Source organism: Canis aureus, chromosome 16 (genome assembly GCF_053574225.1).
Source record: "Canis aureus isolate CA01 chromosome 16, VMU_Caureus_v.1.0, whole genome shotgun sequence".
Lineage (NCBI taxonomy): Eukaryota > Metazoa > Chordata > Mammalia > Carnivora > Canidae > Canis > Canis aureus.
In genome coordinates, this window is record NC_135626.1 from 30,873,867 (window position 1) to 30,895,913 (window position 22,047).

The window sequence follows — 22,047 nt, forward strand, 5'->3', positions numbered from 1 at the left end:
ATCCTCAAGCTAAAGACACAGCTAACTGGACATCTTTTAAAGCCAATTTTGATAATTTATGTTTTCCTTTTAAAAACATCCAAATTGGGACGCCTAGGTGGCTCAGTGGTTGAGCATCTGCCTTCAACTCAGGGCATGATCCCAGAGTTCCAGGATCGAGTCCTGCATCAGGCTCCCCGCATGGAGCCTGCTTCTCCTTCCTCTGCCTGTGTCTCTGCCTCTCTCTGTGTGTCTCTCATGAATAAATAAATAAAATCTTTAAAAAAATTAAAGGATAAAAAAATAAATATAAATAAATAAAAAACATCCAAATTAGCATGAGTTATACATGGTATTTTCTTAAAGTTCAAAACCAAAAATCCCTTCTTTATACTTTTAAAATGTTTTCACATGCATTCTTCAATGAACCTACTATAGAGTAATATTATTCTCATGGTCAAAACATCTTAATATATTATAAAGTACAAAAGGGTAGCAATAAAGTATGAATTGATATCATAAATGTGTATATACATATATACATATATATATATACACATAAGATGAAAGAAAGGGAAAAAATGAAGATACATATACTTTTATGCTTATCTGTCTTCTCCACATTTTCTGCATTGAGCATATCTTTGTATTCAGCTAAGTTTTGCTTTTGTAAAATGAAAGGGATTTCTTCCCTTCTTTTTCTTCTTCCCTGGAAATAAAGGGGGAAACATTCTTTCATAAGATATGGTTTCAAGCGCTCTCACCATTCTTTCTCAAGATACACCATCATGTTCAACACATAAAAGCAGGTCCTATCTCAAGATGTGGTCTGACTATCACAGAGTGGACAGAGTGGCAACAACCTCTCTAACTTCTGGCACCATGAATATGGCAAAATGACTCAAGTTGATATTTTGTTAACCTATCTCATGGTTAGACCATTTGTGTTGTACTTCTAACAAACAAAGGGCCTGCATTTTCCTCATGTGTACCAAGACTGGTGAATGTTTCAAGCATTCTGTCTTTAAACTCTCTGTGGTCAGAGAATGTGCTGGTATGGGTCCTGGAGACTGGGCTCAAAGGCGCTAGAGTATAAACCAGAAGAAGTCAAAGCAGGGGAAATAGGATCATAGTAGCAGAGGGTCATGCTCATGGTCAGAGCCAAAGGGCAAGTGTTCAGCCAATGTCAAGAAATGGAGTGGTAACAGACTGGGTCAAAAAATGAATTAGCTATGACCTTGGGAAATAGGACTCTAGACTTCCGCTCTTGTAAGATGTCAGGGACTAAGTTTTCCAGGATATTCACTATGTAGCTTGGGAATGGTTTGGTCAATTTAAAAGAATTGAGTTGGGTGGAATATGTGATTAATTTGTTGAACCCAAGTGCATGCCTTGATACTTATCTCCTTTAAATTCAGTCTTGCTATATTTGGTCCATTTTTACAGCTCAATAAGAAATTTGTGGGACCTGATTCTGTCACCTGTGTGTTAGTTCTTATTCTAGCTCTGTCTGTGATACATAGATTTGATCATTGTGTATTCCAGGTATTCATACCAAATCCACTGAAATCCATCACCAAAGATCCCTGCTGCATCCTCCAGGGATTGCCATTCAATCATAGGCCAACCAACTTCCCACCACCTCCTTTCTTGTCTCTGAGGATAACCTGAGAGACCGCATAAAACACTTTATTGTAGAACATTTCCCCAGATCCATCAGTTTAATGACCCTAACCAAAAAAGACATGAGATGAATTTAAAAAGACTTGTTCTAGTGAGCAGATTATATCTCCTCTCAGCATTTTCCCCTCCAGGCTTAGTAAGCCCAAGGGCTCTAATCTTTTCTTGACACCAGAAAGGAGAATAATGAATAGCAATGAATAGAGTGACAATAAGCTAGATTCATCTCCAGTTGGGTAATGTACAAATTTCCATTCCCAAATATATTCATTCCCAAATATTTTTATTATTCTCTAGAGTCACTTTGCCTGAAGATTCCAGCTGTCTGGATACCCAGACACATACCCAAAAAGTAACATGACCTTGGTAGCAGACCCAAGTAATCTGGGGCCCAGTAATTAGCTTTGTTGGTCTAGAAACTCTGATCAGTCCTCAAGAATTGAACAGATCCAGGAATCTTGACCCATGACAAACATACATTCATTCAGCAAATTCATTTATTCACTTGAAAAAAATTTTTCTTTGTATCTGTTTGGAGATTGGCACACTGATTCTGAACACTGGGCTAGAGCAGCAAACGAGATAAAGTCTCTATCCTCATAGAGTTACATCAGTGGAAAGAGGCACATAATAAATAAGTAGGCAAATAAATAAAAAATGGAATTTTAAATAGCTATGAATGTCATGAAAAAAATAAGCAGGATGGAGAATAAAGAATGACAACTGTGTGGCTGATGGACACCTGATCATGTTAATATATTATGTGTAATATGGATTTCCTTTCTTGTGGCCAATGCTGTGTCCTCACTCCTAGGCTTTAGTTTTAACATACAAAGGACAAGAAAGCTAATCAGAATATGTGTTAATTTGGAGAGCAAGGAAAGTCAGAAGAACAGTAGTGGTCCTCTTGTGATGAAACCTTTAGTAGACCCAGTGGAGTGGTAGGAATGAAATATGGAAGGAAGAACATTACATAACTGTGGTTCAGAAAAAAAGTAAAAGTAAACCTAAGCTCAAATGACATGTTATAGACATGATCTGATGTAGCCTCTCTCTCCACTTCACCTAATCCCAAGCTATTGAATACAATGAGTGTGCAGTTCTAGGCTCTTCTGACTTGACAACTCCCTCACTCTGTGTAGGCTGTTGAGCCCACCCCATCTCGAGTATGTCACTTGAAAAGGAAGGCATTGGAGAGCTGTTCACTCATGCCAGCACATATTTATCATCTCACTTATGGTCCATGTAGTGCTTTTTGGCTAATATAGCAAGTGAAAAAAACAAACTTCAGCTGAGTCTGACTTACCAATTTCCATTTTAAAGCCTTCACCAGCCTCAAAGAAGCTTTGTCTAGCCAAGAATAAGAAACAATAAGCTACAAAACTTAAGCACTTTCTATGTGCTGGCACTATCCTATATGTTGTAACAGGATAATCAATGGTGTACTAGTTTAGATGGCTAACTGCTGTATCAAATACATCTCCAAAGGAATAATGGTTTGCCCAATAGAACTTAATTTTTTTTTTCATCATACACATAGCCTAAGGTGGTTCCAGGTTGGTAAAAGACCTCTGCTCCACACAGACATTCGGGTATCCAGGATATTAGAGGCTCTACTGCATCTACCCAATGAGAAAGTAAAGAGGAGGAAGTTTGAAATAGGAAGTTTTTAATGGGTCAAGCCCGGAGGAGTTCCAGATTCTGTCTGCTCATATACTATTGGCTAGGAGTTGGTCACTTGGTCACCCCAAAAACTTCAGGAGAGGCTGGGAAATGTAGTCTCATCATATTCTCAGAAAGAAAGAGCAACAAGGAACTGTTAATATTATCTTGATTTTACATATGAAGAAACCAAGAATCAGAAAATTTAAGTATCTTGTTCCAGACAATAAGTAAGTAAATAAGCAAGTAGGTAGGTAAGCTAGGGTCCTGGTGTTCCAACTAGGTTAATCCAGCACTAGAGACATTCTTAACAAATTCACTGTATAGTTTCTTGAAGGATATACAGACTGTGGTAAATCTTCCAGATGTATGGTCTCTCTCCTCTGGGTAAGACTGGGCACAGGATGTCAAGTTTTGCCTCTCTAATCCTCATTTATCTATACTTTTTTTGGCTGACCAACCCCTTTCTATCACCATAGTCTTCCTTTGCAGGGTTGATATCTATTAGGGTGTGATCAACTTGGCTTTCCCCTTGTCCAGGAAAATCTTCCATATCATATTTCTGCATTGATTTTGCTGACAAACTCAGAATTCTCAGGTGTATTTCATTGTTTCTTCCACTCAGATGATTCTGCCTTTAGTCAGTAAAGTCCTGCAGAGAATTAGGGTATTTCTAGGCATCATTTATACACCTGCGCATTCAAGACAGTCATGCCAGTTTTCTCTTTTGTTGTTACTACTGGGATGTCCTATTCACAGCTGTTACTCCTCTGAGGTCCCTGGGTAACCTGTTTCTGCTTGACTATCTTTAGTCAGTTTTACTGACCTCATGAGCACCCTCTCATCACAGGAGTAAGTGAGTCAATGACAGTGTAGAGGATTAAAATTTCACAGAGGTTTATGATGGTTTAGGCCTTGTCCTGCCTGCATTGCAAAAATTGAGAAATCGTTCTCAATTTCTTCTCGGTTCTGAACACACACTCACCCCCACCATAAAACCTACCTCCCATAATATCTACAAGGAGTATTCTCAAGATAGTAGGAATGAGCCTGACTTGTCATCAGGAGACCAGATGATCCAGCCTCCCCATCTCAGGGAATGATGCTCAGAAGCATAAATGTCTTGGGGCTCCTCGGTGGCACAGTTGGTTAAGTGTCTGACTCTTGATTTTTGGCTCAGGTTGTGATCTCAGGATTGTGAGATCGAGCACTGCCTCAGGCTCTGCACTGCAGGGAGTCTGCTTGAGATTCTCTCTCTGCTCCTCCTGGTTGTATTCTCTCTCTCTCTCTCTAAAATAAATAAATAAATCTTTAAAAAAAAAACCCACAAATGTCTTAAACCACATGAGTAGAGTATGTCACTATGTACAAGGTAAAATTATAGCTCTGGCTACCTAACTATATTTTTATCAGAATATCCTTTAAGAAGAAAGGGAATGGAGGTTGTTTCTGCAAAGCAGCATTTTAGGGAAGGTAAAAGCACTGAAGAGAAAGTGTAAAGAAACTAACTGGATACCTTTTCCCACTAAGCTGGAGACCCATTATAATTTACCCTAATTCTGTTTAAGTACTCCCATTTCCAAAGCCCCATAAATCGTAAATACATTGTATAGGATGGGGGGTATAAAAGTGATCTTGTCACTCTTTTCTAAAATTGTGAATAGGTTCCTTACTATTCAGTTAGGAGGAAAATTATGTGAAAAATACCAAATGCACCCTCTGTTTATTATTTTGACCATGAACTTCACTGTTCATTGCTTATAAATTTTTATAATATGAGTATTCACATCTGTAGGTTGAATATAATATAATCAGCATGACTGACCAACTTGGGCTGATGAAATTTCATTTTCATAATGGCCCTCTACCCCTCTTGGGAAAAAATGGTGATAAATAGAATCAATAGTAGGTTTGTGTGATGTGGGTATTAAAATATTTAAGAAAGGTAAGTAGGGGGGAAAGGCCTGAGTGAAGAGGAAGATCATCCCCAGATGGAGAGACAAGAAGGTTCTGAGATACTGGGTGGCCACTGGTGGGAATGAATTCTTTCAAGCATGAGCCTTGAAGTACCACCTCATGTGTTTCTCTGAACTTGAGATTATCAGAAGTTTTTTGGAAAAGGAAGATAATTACAGCATTGCAATGATCATGTGCTCCATGAAGTCAGTGACCATCATCATCTTTTCTCCACTGTTACCCCAGTTTCAGGCCCAATGCCAGGCATGTGGTAGCTGCTAATCATTTATTGAATACATGTTGAATGAATGAATGAACAAACAAATGAAAATGACAAAAGCCAGGCCACTCTTTGGGGTTGCTTGTAAAGAAGTTATAATATGCTGGGGAGAGAACCTTCCCTTATGTCCTTGGCAGTGAGAAGGTCAATCTAGGATAATGACAGCCCTGAGTTTAAGAATGTAGCAGAGGTGGCCAAGAGGATGGTTGAGGCCACCACATGGCAAACTGAGGTCACAGCATGACAGAATGACAAGCCAGCAGCAAGAAGCAAATGAATGAACCCCATCCCTCCCAGGACCTTTGAGGGGAAGGCAGGAGACCAGAGAATTTAGGGACCAGTGATTCTATTGGGGATGTGGTATCAAACCACTATGGATTATTGCTTGTACACTTAGCAGTGACTATACTTCTCTCCTCTTATCTTCTCCCCGGTTTCTGTTTCCTCACTGGATGCTAATGTGAAATTTCTTTTTTTTTTTTTTTTTAAAGATTTTATATATTTACTCATGAAAGACACAGAGAGAGGCAGAGACACACGTAAAGGGAGAAGCAGGCTCCCTGTGGGGGCCCCATGTGGGACTCGATCCCAGGACCCCAGGATCAGGACCCGAACCAAAGGCAGACACTCAACCAATTGAGCCACCCAGGCGTTCCATGAAATTTCTTTCTTTCCAGACATTAAGCCTAATTCTGTTTATTTATTTATTATTTTTTGTGTGTGTGGAATAAGAACCCTAAATAAATGTAGTTTCTTTCCTACATGTTAGTCCTTTAAACAGAGAATGCACGACAGGGAAATAATCCTCTCTCCTTTTATGTCAGAAAGATCCAGACATTATTTCTTCCTACTTATATTGTGGTTGTGGGAGAGTCTTGTTCAAGTTATACCTTATAGTCTCTCTTCACCTTCTTGGGGCTCAGAGGAGAATTTAATTAAGACACCTCAAATTGATTAATGAACAGAGGTGGGGCCTTGTTCTCCCCAGTTCACTTTTCTGACAATTCCAAAGTCATTTCAGGTTGGAGGCATATAAATCTGGCTTTTTTTATTACAAGGTTAAAATGTGTTCACTGTCCACTCTGTAGGGCCCATGGGGATAGAATTTCTTTCTTTGTCATTCATTACATATTGTCAAATATAATATAAAAGTAAAACTACATGGAAACAAATAATTTTCTGGATGCTTAAATCTGGTTCTTGTCCCAACAGTAGTTCCCTTCAGGTAAGATTGCCTTTATTTCCACCCTTTGTTGCTGGGGGTACTTCTGATGTAGGAGAGCAAACATCTGGAAGAAATCTCCCCCACTGACCTCCATCAGTTCAGGTCACTTTGAAGTGCACCTGTCATTAATGGACGTGTACATGTCTGCTGTAGAGTCTCTTTCCTCACCCTTTGGCTCAGGAAACTGTAGAATGGCTGGCTTCCTTCTCGTTGGCTCTGAGCAGAGAGGAAGTGGGTGTACATGTGGTGATGTTTGTTAGATAATTGGAGATTGGAAACACACACATTACAGATTAAAACTTAGAAATATTCAGTAAGGTTTGGTTCCCTCCTTCCCACCATGATCCTATTTCCACTGACTCAGCAGCATCAAGTGCTTAAGAGAACACTGCTAGGAGACTTAGAAAGAATAAAGGCGAATTCTTTCTATCCTACCTTAAAAAAAATCCAAGTAGATTCTTGAAACTCAGAGCAGAGGCACTACTCTTAAAATGGAAGCCCTTTTATTTTTGCAGGGGAGGCATGAGATAAGGTTGTTTTCTTGTCTTGTTTTGTTTTCAAAGGCTAAAACTCCGAAGGAAGCCAGATATAGAGTTAATTCCCTACATAACTTTCTATAGAAAAAGGTGACAGCCTGGGTGAAGAGGAGCTTCAGGGGAGGATAAGGGAGCTTAGCTGCCAGTCAGTCCCAGGGATGAATCTGTCCCTTTTACTCTGCCCCTGAATCAGCATGAAAGAGACCCATGATAGCAGAATGGAGCACATCTGAGAAGAGGAGATTTGTATTTTGCTCCCCAGATAAATCCTGAATGGGTAGCAATGCTTCAGAGAAGTCTTTTACACCCACTTTAGAAAGTAGTTTATAGCATAAATGGGGATGGGGCAGGTCTAAGCAGAAAGGGCTCAAGATAGCACCTCCTCCCCCACCTCCCACACCCAACAGGCACTTATGACAACTGAGAGGCACAGGATAATAGCCAAAAGTTCCACATGCCTCTTAGAAGGACACAGAGTGGCTGACAGGGGATCACTTACAGGAGGAGCCCGGCCATCAGAGTGAGGAAGGTGACCTCTGTGGATCTGTTCTCTGAAGACAAGGCACAATGGAGCATATGCTTGCAGATATAGAAGGGACCCAAGGTAGCGACCAGAGTTTATACCTGGTGCCTTACACCCCAAGAAATTCTATCAGATATGGGAGGGAAGCTGTAGACCAGACACCACATCCACCAAAGTCCCTCTCAAAGTTGGATGGCACTTTGAGGGTGAGATGAGCAGAACATAGATTAAATCTTATCCTAAAGTGCCTGGGGAAAAAAAAATCACAACTAATTGAGTTTATCTGATTTAATAGCTTATGTTTTCTACATCAGACTGAATGAAGGCTCTGGCTAGGTATTAAACGAGTCAGAGAAAAATTTTACAAGGTTGTATTCTTTGTGTCCATTGAGTTTTATGGCCTGATAATTAATACTACTATTTAAATGAGGATCTTGGGGGCAAAAGGCCTGCTCAGAAACTAATTTCTCTTAATCTTCTTTATAGGTTTTTTAATAGGGGCATGATTTGCACTCTTCTTATTTGCTTGACTCCCTTTATGACTTTTTTCTTTTTTCCTTGTTTACTGTAACAGTCATGTTGAACATCAGCATTTGAACAGTATAATGGAAAATAACCTGATTCTGTTCTTAACCACTGCTCCTGCATACCCATTTGAAAAATGAATTCTTTCCTAGTGTCTTGGATATAATCCAGGATGGGACCTATGACATTTCAGGCTTCTCTGAGATAATTAAAAAGTCTTTGGTCACTTTAGTCCTCAGAACAAGAGAGTATTCAAAAACTAATTTGACATAATTAAATCTATTTTTTAAAAAATCAAATTGGATCTTTATTTTATAGTTCCCAGCAGATGAATTTTATATAGATTGAATATTTTTTAAAAATTTAAAAACCAGAATAAAGCATTGGCAGATAGTAAACTAATTAGGGACAGATGAGGACTGCAAGCATAAAAGCAAGAGGAGAGATCATTGAAAGAGAAGGTTATATCTAGCTACTGAAAAATGTAAGCCATTTGTCACCAACACCAAAAACAAAATGTAAATGTGTATGACAAACTGGAAAACCTATTTGCAAACAAACAGAATGAAGGATGAATACCCCTAAATTTAAAAAAGGAAAAAATTCTAATTAAACAAACAGTAACATTGGTATAAAAACATGAAAAGACACACATAAATCGCCACGATTGAAATGAATGATGCTTAAGGCTGATGAAGGTAGGGTGAAATCTTGGCCCATGTCCCCTCTTATGGGAGTCACACAATAACAAATATCATGGGGGGCACTTCACAAGAAATATCCCACAAGCTTTAAAATGTGCACTTTTTGACTACAAAAATTTTATTTCTAAGAATCTAAAAAGATACATGATTCCAAATTTATATTTAAACATGGCTACTGCTCATAACATGATTTAGGATGATGACCCACTGGAAATAGCCCCTACAGGCATAGTGATAGGGTCTCTTCAATGAATGATTTATGCCTAATCTATGATGGGTAGTATTTAGCCATTTAAAAAAAATCCTCTTTTAAAATAGCATTCCATGGCAGGAATGATATAAGTTTAAGTGGGATGATATAATGATTAAGTGGAATGATATAAGATTAAGTGGAAAAGAGCAGGATACAAATTTCTGCACAATGTATGACGCCAAGTTTACAACATACATGTGTGTTTGTGAGTTTGTGGGTATCTTCATAGAAAGATTCTAGAAGAAAATACACATAATGTACACAATGTCTATGTATATTTTAAATGAGGAAAAAGATATGCAGTTATCAAGAATTAATCTTTTTCCTCCTTATCTTTCTAATTTTATGATTTTGTAATCTGATGAAAACATTATAATTGGCACATCAAGCACAACCATAGTTTTATTTTTGGCATTTATGATTTTCCCTTTGAATCCTATCAAAGGAAGGAATACAGGACTTTAAGATGGCAACTTGCCAACATCACATATTGGGATTTTAATGAATTCCCTCCTTCTGAGGCCTAATTTAAGCCCAATTTAAAGTAAATAAAACAAACATAACTCCATAAAGGGGTATGAGCACTTCTTTGTTGTATAGGCTTTGAATTTGAATCTCTTTATAAAATGAAAAATAGAGCAAAAAAATAGCTTAATAAGCTAGACTGCTCCTCTGTTCAGACTTTTTCTCATTATAGGTTTAATAACATAGATTGCCATTAGAAAATTTAGGTTTATACAGTGTGTCAGTGATTCCATTTTCTACTGCTTGAATGTTGACCAGTAAATATTCTAGATGCAGGAATCAGCATGTTTGGGAGATAATCTGTGTTTCATTAGTGACCTCCACCCTTTTCACCTCACATCTTTCTTCCCTATCAAATACACATGCACACCTCCCAAACATTACACCCTAACTTATGTTGTGAACCTACCCACTACCAGCGAGCAGTCTAGACTTCACATTCAGCCTGCCTCTTAATGATGCCCTAAATCCCACGGAATCTGAAAGACCTTATGACTGACACCAATGAGAATCCTGTTGGAAGAGAGGAATGGTGGGATGGACAGCGATGTTCTCAGCAAGCCAAAACTGTCTTTTAGCCCATGACATGACCTGCAGGACAACACTAATGTAATGTGCTTCATCTGTCTTAGTCCATTTGAGCTGCTATAAAGAAATACCATAAGCTAGGTGGCTTATAAACTATAAACATTTATTTCTCTCAGTTCTGGAGGCTAGGAAACCATGATCATGGCAATAGCTGATCCAGTGTCTGGTGAGGACTTGCTGTCTTCACAGGGTGAAAGTGATGAGAGAGTTCTCTGGGGTCTAAGAGTACTAATCCCATTCATTCATGAGGATTCCACTCTCATGACCTAAGCACCTCCCAAAGGCCTGCTCCTAAGTACCATTAAATTGGAGGGGGTAGGATTTTGGTGTAGGGCTTGGGAGTGGGGGATGCAAATATTCAGTCTGTAGCACTGTCCAAAGCATCAGCAGGAGATGTGAAAGAGTGTAGAATAGCTGATCATGGATCCCAGGCTGCTCACTTTTTACTAGGAACAATGAACTACTGATTAAAAACAACTGACCCTGGTTAGCAAGATGTGTGCTCGCCATATTTGTTTCACTGAGCCTTCACCTCACCTTGCGAGGTAAGTGGTTTTTTTTTGTCTCAAATGCACAGATGAGCAAAGTGAGGCTCAGAGAAGCTTAAACTCTCAGCTCAGCTTGTTTGTTTGGGTCTTTTACTCCCCAGCTCAGATCTTTCTTCCACACCATTGCTCCTCTGTCAGTTAAGAGGACAGCACTAGGGATCCCTGGGTGGCTCAGCAGTTGAGTGTTTGCCTTTGGCTCAGGGCATGATCCTGGAGTCCCGGGATCGAGTTCCACATCAGGCTCCCTGCATGGACCCTGCTTCTCCCTCTGCCTGTGTCTCTGCCTCTCTCTCTCTCTCTGTGTCTCTCATGAATAAATAAATAAAATCTTAAATATAAAAAAAAAGAGGACAGCACTAGATGTGCCTCAGTTGGGTCTGGACATGAGGTGGCAGCTGTGCCATGCCCCACGCAACACTGAGTGTTTCTCACCTGCTAAATGCTATGAAGGATGAGGACATACCAGGAGAGTTGCCTGGGTTTCTAGAGGCAGACTACACTGGCTTCTAGACCCAGCACAGTTTAGAATTTCGGCCAAGTTGGCCTCAAAGAGTCTCAGTTTCTTTATCTATCAAGAGGGCATACTGATGGGGCTGTGGAGAGGATTAAAACAGATAGTGTTAATAAAGCATCTAGCACACAGCCTGGTACTTTGAGACTTAAAAATGGTAGATATTATCAATATTTTATTATTATTATTACTATCATCACTATTTCACTGTTTTTGAAGTTACAAAAGAATTGCATGCTCATTGTAAATAAAGTCAATAACACAGAAATACAGAGTGAAAAGCAAAAGTTACCCTCATATTGTTCCCCAATTCCACTGCAAAGCTGATCAGTGTTCAGTTTGTGGGTATCCTTCTACATCTTGTTCCATTCATAAACAAACTACATATATGTATCTGCATGCAGCAGAGGGGAGATGTGGTATAAATGTGACAGGATGCTAAATGGGGTATTTCTTATTATTTTGGATTTTCAGCTAATGCAGCAAAGATGAAGACAATAGGTATATATGACCCATATTCTAAAGAGAAAGCACAATACCCACCCACAGAGAATTTACTGAAACAAAGCAAAGTGAGATCAGTGATATCACCATTAAGCTTGTGTAAAGTAGCTAGAAATTAACTTGAAAGTAATTTATAGGAGTAGAGAGAGAGGTCTTTGGCTTTTCTTTTTTATTTCAGGCCCAGTAAGGTGGCCCCCTACATGAATGAATGGCTCATGAGGGTGAGAAAGGAAATAGGCCTGACTCCCAGGTTGAATGCCTGTGGAGCTGGATACTGGGTGGGGGCACTGACATGAAGCAAGGCTAGAGGGTTCTGAGGAGAACCTGCAGTGCATCTGTAGAAGTTTGGGGTGTGTATGCACACAGTGACTGGTGACTACTTTCCTTCAGGAAGGAGCCTGAGGGCAGGAGTCTGTCTGAGGCTGCCTGGGATGGCACAGCCTGGAGAGGGTCAGCAGTCTGGTGAGTTGTACATGGTGGGGAAAGAAAGTGTGAGCTTTGCAAATGGAGAATCACTAGACTGGAGCCCTCTCCAAAGGGTGGCCTGTTAGGGTGCAGGGACCCCAGAAGTAAGAGGTTGTGGGGTAAGAGGTTAAAGGGGGACAGGTGGAGAGTGACTCCCTTGGGTTATGTTGAAGGTTCCCATCAGTGTTTCCGAAGAACTCCCAGATACACCTCCATACGAAACCTACATGAGAGAGTCTTCCTGGACAGAGATCATTGACATAGGATTATCATAGCAGTGGCCACATAAGACATTTGGCTCTTTCCTTGAAAACTGCCTTTACCATGACTTGACCCTGTTGGAGACATCAGTAAGGGTGGGGAAAAGGAAGAAAGAGTATAAGAATATACATCCCCCCCACCCTTTACTGCCCCGTTATTGGTCTCCAACCTATGGTTAGGACTGTGTTGGTAAAGTGGAGAAGTTTCTAATTGGATATGACATCGAAGTTTTGATTCAGGATGGCTATATTTTCTATCTTCAAGTGATCAGAAAGGAGGCTACAGAGATGCCTGTTGTAGTTATCATGACTGGGAAGGGGAGATCATGGAAAGAAATGCACAGCTATTTTCTGTTGGTTACTGATTTCAAGTCACATAATAAGCCAGTCACACACATGCACACCAATACACCCACATAACATATACGTAATAATCACAGCAGTAGAGTTTTTTAAAAAGGCATCATATTATACAATTTTTATACCTTGCTTTCCTCACTATTCAATATATAGTCCGTGATAGTAAGTCTAGAACTGCCTTGTACTTTTAAATAGATTTATAGTATGCTATTTAATGTATGCAAAAAAATTTAATTAACCATTCCTTTACATGGGGGACATTTAGATAGTTTCCAATTTTATACTGCTAGAAATAATGCTTCAGTATATTTCCTTTTATTCAAGTGCCAATATTTCTGTAGAGGAGATTCCTAGAAGTGAAATGATATGCATATTTTAAAGTTTGGTAAATACTGCCAAATTGTCTTCCATAAAATTTGCATCAATTTATCTTCCCACCAAGACTACATAAGAGCTCCTATCTCCTCACACCCTTGCCAAGAATGTATATAAATATTTGTTAGTTTGAAATACTAAAAAACTACCTTACTATTATTATTATTTTTAGATATTTTAATGTAGTGAGTTTGGGCATCTTCAAATAGATTTAAAAATTTTTGTTTTTATGTAAATTATCTCTTCACTTTACTTTTCTATAGGATAATTTATCTTTTTATTGAAAATGTTAGAGTTTTTTCTCTGTTTTTCTATCTTTGTATCTCTCTCTATGAACATGTATACACACAGACTGAAGAAATATATATATGACAGATATATATCTCTCTCTGAATCTATGTCTATAAACATAAATGTCTGTCATTTATCTTTCCCAGTTTATTGCTTATCTGTTTACCTCTTAACACTACTAATGGTATCTTTTGCCCTACAAAAGTTTTACTTAATATCGACTATCTTTAATTTGTTTTTACTTTGTGTGTTAACCTAGGAAGGATTTCTTTAATCTACTTCAATATTATGGCTCTTTGAATCTGTAGCTCTTTAATTCATCTGGCATTAATATTATATGAGGTCAAATGCCTCCTTTATATATAATACATAACAAATATATAGTATAGCCAACAATTTTATTTTTTCATTTATATGAATCCATTTGTTTATTCTTATCTCAGTATCATACAGTTTTATTACTAAAGCTTTATAGTATAAAGACAAATTATTCTTAACTGAAAAAAATGTTTCTTGGCTATTTTCTTGCATTTACTCTTCCAGATAAAGTTTAAGATTTATCCAGTGAAACTCCACCCTTCCATACAAATACTAAAGCAAGATTCTACTTCCTGCAGTGCTACACTAACTTTTTTCAAACAAATCCTTTCATTAGGATGACTAGAAAGCCTGGATAAAATTTTATTTATTTATTATTTATTTATTTATTTATTTATTTATTTATTTATTTATTTATTTATTTTTCTTTTTAAAAATTCTCTTTGAAAGTATTGGAAAATTACCAAAATTGCAAGATATGTAAATGTAGATATAGATATAAATAGACACATTCTGGAATATTATATGTGTATTTGTATGTTTGTGTGTGTGTGTGTATGTGTGTGTGTGTGTTACCTTTTTGAAGGTATTGAAGAGATACGAAAGCAATAAGTATTTGAGAGGGCAAAAACTCAGAGAAAGGAGAGCCCATAGAGTTGAGTCCAGCTGTGTCAGTTGGTGGCTGAGAGATTGATTACTTTGTTTTGATTCATATGAAGGAGGTGCTGCCAAAAATTGAGTACAGAGTCCATCAAGGAATACTGTTCCTAATACATAGAAAGCCAAGGTTTTCAGTTGGAATCTTTGAAGATCTATATTTTAGGAACAAAGTTAGTCTGAAATAGACTAATCCTAGTTCTCAAAGAATGAAGTCCAGCTATTAGGGATTCAGGTGATTAAGGTGGTCTACATCTATAACTGTTTTAACAAGTAAAATCAAGTCTTTTCTGAGGAAGATAACATCTTTTCAAGCCCTGAATTTTCTCTATAATTTTTCACTCACAATATTTATAATTCAGTTAAAAAAATAATGAGTCAGGCAAAGAGAGAAGAATTCACAAAAGAGAATCAAACAAAATAGAAGAAATAGAAACAGATGCACAGATGATCTAGATGTTGGAGTTTTCAGCTATGAGCTTTAAATTAACTGTGATTAGTATGTTCAAGAAATGGGATGATAAAACAGAGAATTTCAGCTGGAAACTAGAGACTATGAAAAAGCAGCAAATATAAACTGTGGAAATGCACAATATAGTAACTGAAATTAAGAACTAAATAGTTTAGCATCAGATTAGCCACAGCTAAAGAGCAAATTAGTGAAAAGGAAGATAGGCCAGAAGAAAACATCCAGAATGATATAAGGAGAGAATAGAATTAAAAATGGGAACAGGGGGTCCCTGGGTGGCTCAGTGGTTTAGTGCCTGCCTTCGGCCCAGGGTGTGATCCTGGAAACCTGGGATCATGTCCCACATCAGGCTCCCTGCATGGAGCCTGCTTTTCCCTCTGCCTGTGTCTCTGCTTCTCTCTCTCTCTCTCTCTGTATCTCTCATGAATAAATAAATAACATCTTTAAAAAAATAAAAAATAAAAATGGGAGCATATAGGGACACGGTATAATGGTCTAACATATATCTAGCTGGAGTCTTAGAAAGAAAGGAAAGAGAATATGGGCAGAAGCATGTTGAAGAGATGTTGACTGAGATTTTCCAAAAATGACCAAAAAAAATCAAATCATATTTTCAAGAAGTGCTATAAACTCTAATCATAATAAGTAGCAGATAAACAAAAAACTCCCCTCACATCTATAGAGAACATAGTAATACTGATAAAAATCAAAGACAAACTATTGAAACCAATCAAAAAAGAAAGAAAATGACTGCTTTCAAAAAAGGCACCACAGAGATTTAGGGCTAGCTTCCTAAGAGAAAAAAATGGAAGAAAAAAAAATAATGGAAAAATATCACCTAAATTCTGAAACATATATTATAGCAGCCTTTACTTGAATACCACTAGTGAGTTCGTCAAATAGTCCCATTTGGGAATATATGTGACCAGTAGAAATTTCTTTCTTAGCTTGTGCTAAAATATATCTGCCTATAATTTTTCTGTGTTCTAGTTTTATCCAGAGAATTTCAGAGAATTTGGAATTTCAGAAAATTTGAAGCTAATTTTTCCTCTATTTGGTTGGGAAGGATAATTCTCAACACCTTCTGGAGCTTAAGAAACATTTTCAATCTTACCCAAGGTCTCCTACCATCTATCCTTTCTACAACCACTGAGCATCTCTCATGTACCTGTCAACATTCCTAACTGATGTGACTACGATGATAACCAGGACACACTCACTATTAGGAGTTCATAATTTTGAGGGTGGGAAAGATGGCAAACAGTAACTGCTGTGCTGTGAGATAATTTCAATTACAGGAGTGAGTGCAAGATGCTACACGAGTATACAGCAGGGGCAAGTAACTCAAATAAAGAGGACACAGCTCCTCAAGGAATCGATAGTGGAGATGAGACAGGAGTGAGCTATATAATTTTTCTTTTTGAATGGAAATGCAAACTACGTATTCTAGATGTAGAGAACCATACATGCAAAAGTATAAGAAAGTGGAAAAACATCCCATCTGGTCTGTCTTATTCTCAACTACAGCAGACAAGCTCCTTCATGAAGTCAGCAAATAAAATTTCCAGCAGCTCCAGAACTACTTTGTTCTAGATTAGCAAACTCAGTGGAAAGAAGGTTCTTCCTATGGTCCGTTTACCACTTTCCAGAGATGAATGCTTCTTGACCTTCCTTGGCTATTATGCCCACCCTCTGGACCATTCAGATTTGGAGGAGGAAAATAGTACCAGGATTAGACTTTGAAGCATGATTAGAAAAGAATCGATTGTTTCCAGCTCCATTGGAATTATCCATTCAGGAGATGGGTAGAATCCCCAGGGATAAGATGTTGGTCAGAAATAACCAATGCTTATTACATTCTCTCAGCCTGAACAGCAGAGGTTATCCACAACCCTATACTCAAGAGGTGTGTGTGTGTGTGTGTGTGTGTGTGTGTGTGTGTGTGTTGCTATGGAAAGAGCATGGAATTTGGAGTCTGAACTCTTGGCCAGGTTCACTACCTTTGTTAAGTAAGCTAAACAAGTCACTCTTTAAATTTCAACTTCAGTGTTTATAAAAATATACAATGTACATTACAAAAATGTACAACATCAGACTGGTTATATTCCCAAAAAATTTAAATGAAATCATCCATGCAAAAGCACCTACCACAAGTCCTGATATGCAGTATCTATTTAGATTTCCTTTGCTTTTTCCTTGGGCTTTCCGGTATCTAAGAGATCAGGGCCAGAGGTGAGAATTGTATAAAAATGGATCATATATTCCCAAGAACTGAAGAACCACAACAGCAGAATGTGGAAGGGGCTGTTTTGTGGAAGAGAAAAGCAAGATTTGGGTCATGGTGGAGAAGAGGATTTGTGTCTGGAGCACAGAATCGTCTTAGCTTTTGAGTTGACTCTGTCATCATTTGTTTGTTTTGTTTTGTTTTTTCTCTGTCATCATTTATGTGTATGTCTAACCACATCTATGTGTCTTACTTATATTAGATACGTTAAAGATAAATGATTGCCACTGGTTCAAAATGACACTGAAGAATGAAGGCCAAGAGAAAAAGAGCAACATCTTGCTTCAACAAAGTATGTGTCGTTCCCCCTTCATGTGAAATATTTACCATTTGTGCTAATTATCCTGCGGCATAACAAGGACTCTGAATATGATGACATATTAGGTTTGTAGCAAGTTCTGTTTGGTGACAGCAGTCAAGAGCGTCTATGCATACCCAGCCTTGCTGTGTTGCTGCTCTTGCAGCATGGCTATGCACTCAAAAGTTTAAAAGAGAAAAACTGCCGATGGAGCAAATACAGACAGAGTAGATCTCCTAGTGAGGCTTATCTTGGTCCTCCTTGTCTCTGCTGTGAATATTTTCTTCACTGTGACCTTAGCAGTTACATCCTGATTGGCCTTCTTCTTGCCTGGAATATGTTCAAATTTCTTAGGCATGCTGAGAACAGAATTGGAAGTTGATGGTAATGAGAAATACTGTAATTACAAGGCATCTTAATATTGAAAAAGAAAATGGATCTTTAAATTTATTTTCATTAATAACACAAGATGCTGGAACGTAGCTCTTCTCTCCTCTCTCCGCTTCCTCTCCCTTTCCTCCTCTCTCTCTTCTTTCCTTCTCTTTCTTAATTTTGATCTTTATTGTTTGAATAAAACATAATAATAATAAAAAAATCATACTTTTAAAATTTATTATTCAGATAAAACAGTGCCATCATTATGTAAAAATATAATAAAGCAGAGCTGCCTTAAAAATTGCTCTTGTAATTACTGCTTTAAACACCCGTGTGACTGGAGGGAAGCTTATTTCTGCAGCCACAGCTTATACGCTGCCATGGTAACATCTGGGCTGCAAGTGAACAGTGAAGCTTGTCATAAAAATCAACTTTGGCATGGGGAAATGACAGTGAATGGAACAATTTTAACTATAGGGGTACTTCCATTAGACAAAGTATATATACAACTGTCTCCAGAGAGAAAAAAATATCGGAGAGTCTGCTTCCTGGGACCATCCCTAATAAGATAGAGAGCAGCAGACTCTCCATTGAGTTAGAGGCACAGAGCGTGGCCTCTGTTGACTTAGCCTTTTCCATTGTCTTTTTAAAAATGGTTTTGTTTTTGTTTTTAATGTATGCATTATGTTTGTTAATTGTTAAAAGTGTATGCTGAAACTGCTCCTAGAAAATGGATTTTCTCCGGCAAGTTAATTTAGCTGTACATTCAATCAAATTTGAAATCAAACTATATTTCTCCTTCAGGGTAGATTCCTCTGAAAATCATCTCCAGACTTTGGCAGGAGTAACTTGACTGCAAGACAGAAAGAATAATGAGGCTGGGAGGAGGGCAGGGGGAGGAGAGACCAGTAAATTAAGTACCGTTCAACCTGAGTTTGAGCCCTAGTTCTAACCCTTATTAATTTGTGATCTTGGGAAACTAAGAAGGTACAGAAGCTCTATGTTTAGTTTTTCTCCTCTAATATAGAGAAGATGATAATGGTTAAGTATAAGGAAATACTTTGTGAGCTACAAAGTGCTATACAAATGGCAGTTATTATTATGGAAGTTAAGTCCCTTTGAAAGTTTTCCTCTTTATAGAAAAAAAAAGAAAAAAAGCCCTAATTTAGAAAGACCTCCTAAGATAGTTTCATTAGCCATGACTGAAAAAAGAAAAATATCCTTTTCTTTGTAAAGGATCATTTGGTCACATTGCTAATACATTAATTCACATTCATTCATTCATGAATTCAGACATTCACTCATTCATTTTAAAAGATTCCTGACATTTATTGAGATGCTGTTAAGTAAAAGGCACTGTGCTAGGCAGTGGAGATATGATGAACAAGAATAACTTAAGCTCTGGCTTTTATGATCATCCTTCTAGTTGGAGATAAAGGCAAAAATAAGTACAGGAATAAAAAAATAAATTACAACCTATCATAAATGCTACAAAGAAACCAAGAAGGGAATTAGATTTTACAATAGGAGGATGATGGGGGCTAAATAGATATGATCAAAGAAGGACTATCACAGGAAGTAAAACTCTAAAAGGCTGAGGTAGGGGAAGTATTCAGGGGAAACAGTATGTGCAAAGGCCCAGCGGTAGGGAAGAAGTTGGCTTACTGAGCAAGAGAGAACTGAAATTAGGCCAGTGTCTGGGTCATGGAAACCAAGACGAAACAGGCTCACAATGAGTGTGGAGACAGCTAAAAGCTAAATTATGCTCTCTACATGAGATTGGAAAACCATCGAATGGGACAGTTTAGTGCCTGCGTTTGGCCCCGGGACATGATCCTGGGGTCCTGGGATCGAGTCCCACATTGGGCTCCCTGCATGGAGCCTGCTTCTCCTTCTGCCTGTGTCTCTCTCTCTCTCTCTCTCTCTGTGTCTCTCATGAATAAATAAATAAAATCTTAAAAAAAAAAAAAAAAGAAAACCATTGAAAAGGTTTTTAACAATGGAGGACATGAGTAGATTTTGGGCTATTCTACAATTAGTCTTTTTGAGTTGGAATTCATTATTTTGCCAAGTACCTTAGCATACTTGAATGTACAAGTACAAAACAAATTCTGGTTATCACCACTGAGGAAAATCAGAAGATCAGTCTGAATTCATTTTCCTATTATCTTAGACATTTAAGTTGAAAACAGGAGTTGGTTTTATTAGTGGAAGGTAACTCCATCTTCCATCTGTAGCATGATGGCAAACTTATGATTTTGATGGTCTTTAGAACTGAGGAACAGGAAAGAACAGACTGAGGCTTTTCATCAGGAAGGCATGCATATAATGAACTGAAATTCTTTGAACTTAACTGCATCTAGGGAAAAAACACATTGTTGAAGGACTTTGTTAGCTTCCTATAAGTTTTTTTTTTTTTTCCTAAGACATCCGAGAATTCAGAGTATAGTTTTCAGCAAGAATATGAATAGAAGTTTCTGTTCTGTTGTGCTTTCTGTTTTAAAATTTTTGTTCTGGGCAGAATGCTGTCACCGAGCAAGAAATGCTAATTGGACATTTGATTCATCTGGACAGCTGTGAATGGAATTTTTGCTAAGCAGCAGCAGATGTAGACCTAAAACAGAATGGCAAATGGCCATTGGCATAGATGTGATGTTAGCTGCATGTGCCCAATGCTCCAATCCACAAGCATCTCATGGTCTTTTTTTCCTTGAAAGATTTTTATTAAATATTTCTGTAAATTAATCTTAGTGATTGTAAAGGGACAACCCAATTCATTGGCGTGGAAAGAGAGAATCTGTCACAGCCTTTATTAGTACTCCAAAGACTGAATTGGTGGAGTTAGATGGGAAATACTTGCTTTCCAGTTGAAAATGCAGAACAGATGCTGGCATTATTAACAGAACATTGCCTACTTGCAGTTCATGTCCTGGATGAGCTGTCTGCCACTTGGTCTCCAAGTCATACCTTTTAGTTTACTTAGGAATAAATGCCTTTAGAAGTGAACCACCTCAAAACAGGAATTCAGTACATTCAGAAGATGATACTATTCTTTCTTCCTTTTTTCTTTTTCTTTGGATACTGGTCTTTCTTGTTTGCTTTTAAGTCTGATGAACTGGTGAACCGATTTTATATCAGATGCTGGTTTATTTAAAGTAGGGACAATTAACCAAGGAGTGAACCCTGAAAAATCACTCATGGAATTTATGGTAAAGAACCAAAAACCATGGGTTCTATGTCCAGAGATTTTTATTTCAAAATTCTTCCTTGATAATTTTGATGTGCACTCTTCATTGAGACTCTCATCAAAATAAGAAATAAAAAATAGTTAAGATCTCTATCATTAGTTCACTATCATTAGTTCAGCGTAGTATCTATGAACAGTCACACCACACTTGTGCATCATATAGTTCCCATAACTGAAGAACAAGTTGAGAGGAAATCAGAGGGTTTGGCATTCCCAAATCCAGCTAGGCCACAATCCTCCCTACACTGTCCTAGTCTGAATTTCTAAAGGAAATCAGGTCAATTTTTCCAGTGTATGTTCCCTTAGCTTGGTTCCCACTGTGTGACACTGTGCCCCACTCTCCCTCCCATTCTGTGTAAAGGAGAAGATATTCATTGGTCACTTTCATTTTGGTGGGAAACCACATTTTCCTATGACCATTGACATCTTTGGAAAGTTCCCATCTGTGAAAAGCTGACAATCTACATGGCAATTTTCTTGTACATTAGACATTGCGCAAAACAGGGTAGTTTTGTTTTGTCTTGAATCATGCCCTTCTCTCCCTACCTGCCAAGAGATTCTGGTTTAATTGGTTGGGCCTGAAGTGTTTAACTGTCTTAATGTTTTAATAGCTCTCCAGATGATTTTAATATGAAGCTAGATTTAAGAA

The 22,047-nt window shown here is 37.9% G+C and overlaps 1 protein-coding gene across 21 annotated transcripts in view; it reads right to left on the reverse strand.

The window, feature by feature from the left end:
* Positions 1-452: 452 nt before the first annotated feature.
* STXBP4 (syntaxin binding protein 4) overlaps positions 453-22,047 on the reverse strand; it is a 213,793-nt gene continuing 192,198 nt past the window's right edge. For 7 of the 21 annotated variants that reach the window (XM_077852640.1, XM_077852656.1, XM_077852637.1 and 4 more), the window contains one exon: positions 462-688. In XM_077852640.1, the coding sequence (XP_077708766.1) occupies positions 630-688 (59 nt within the window). In that variant the 3' untranslated portion in view covers positions 462-629. Of the gene's footprint in view, positions 689-22,047 lie in introns of all 21 variants that reach the window. The other 14 variants (XM_077852647.1, XM_077852645.1, XM_077852646.1 and 11 more) reach the window with 7 other exon arrangements.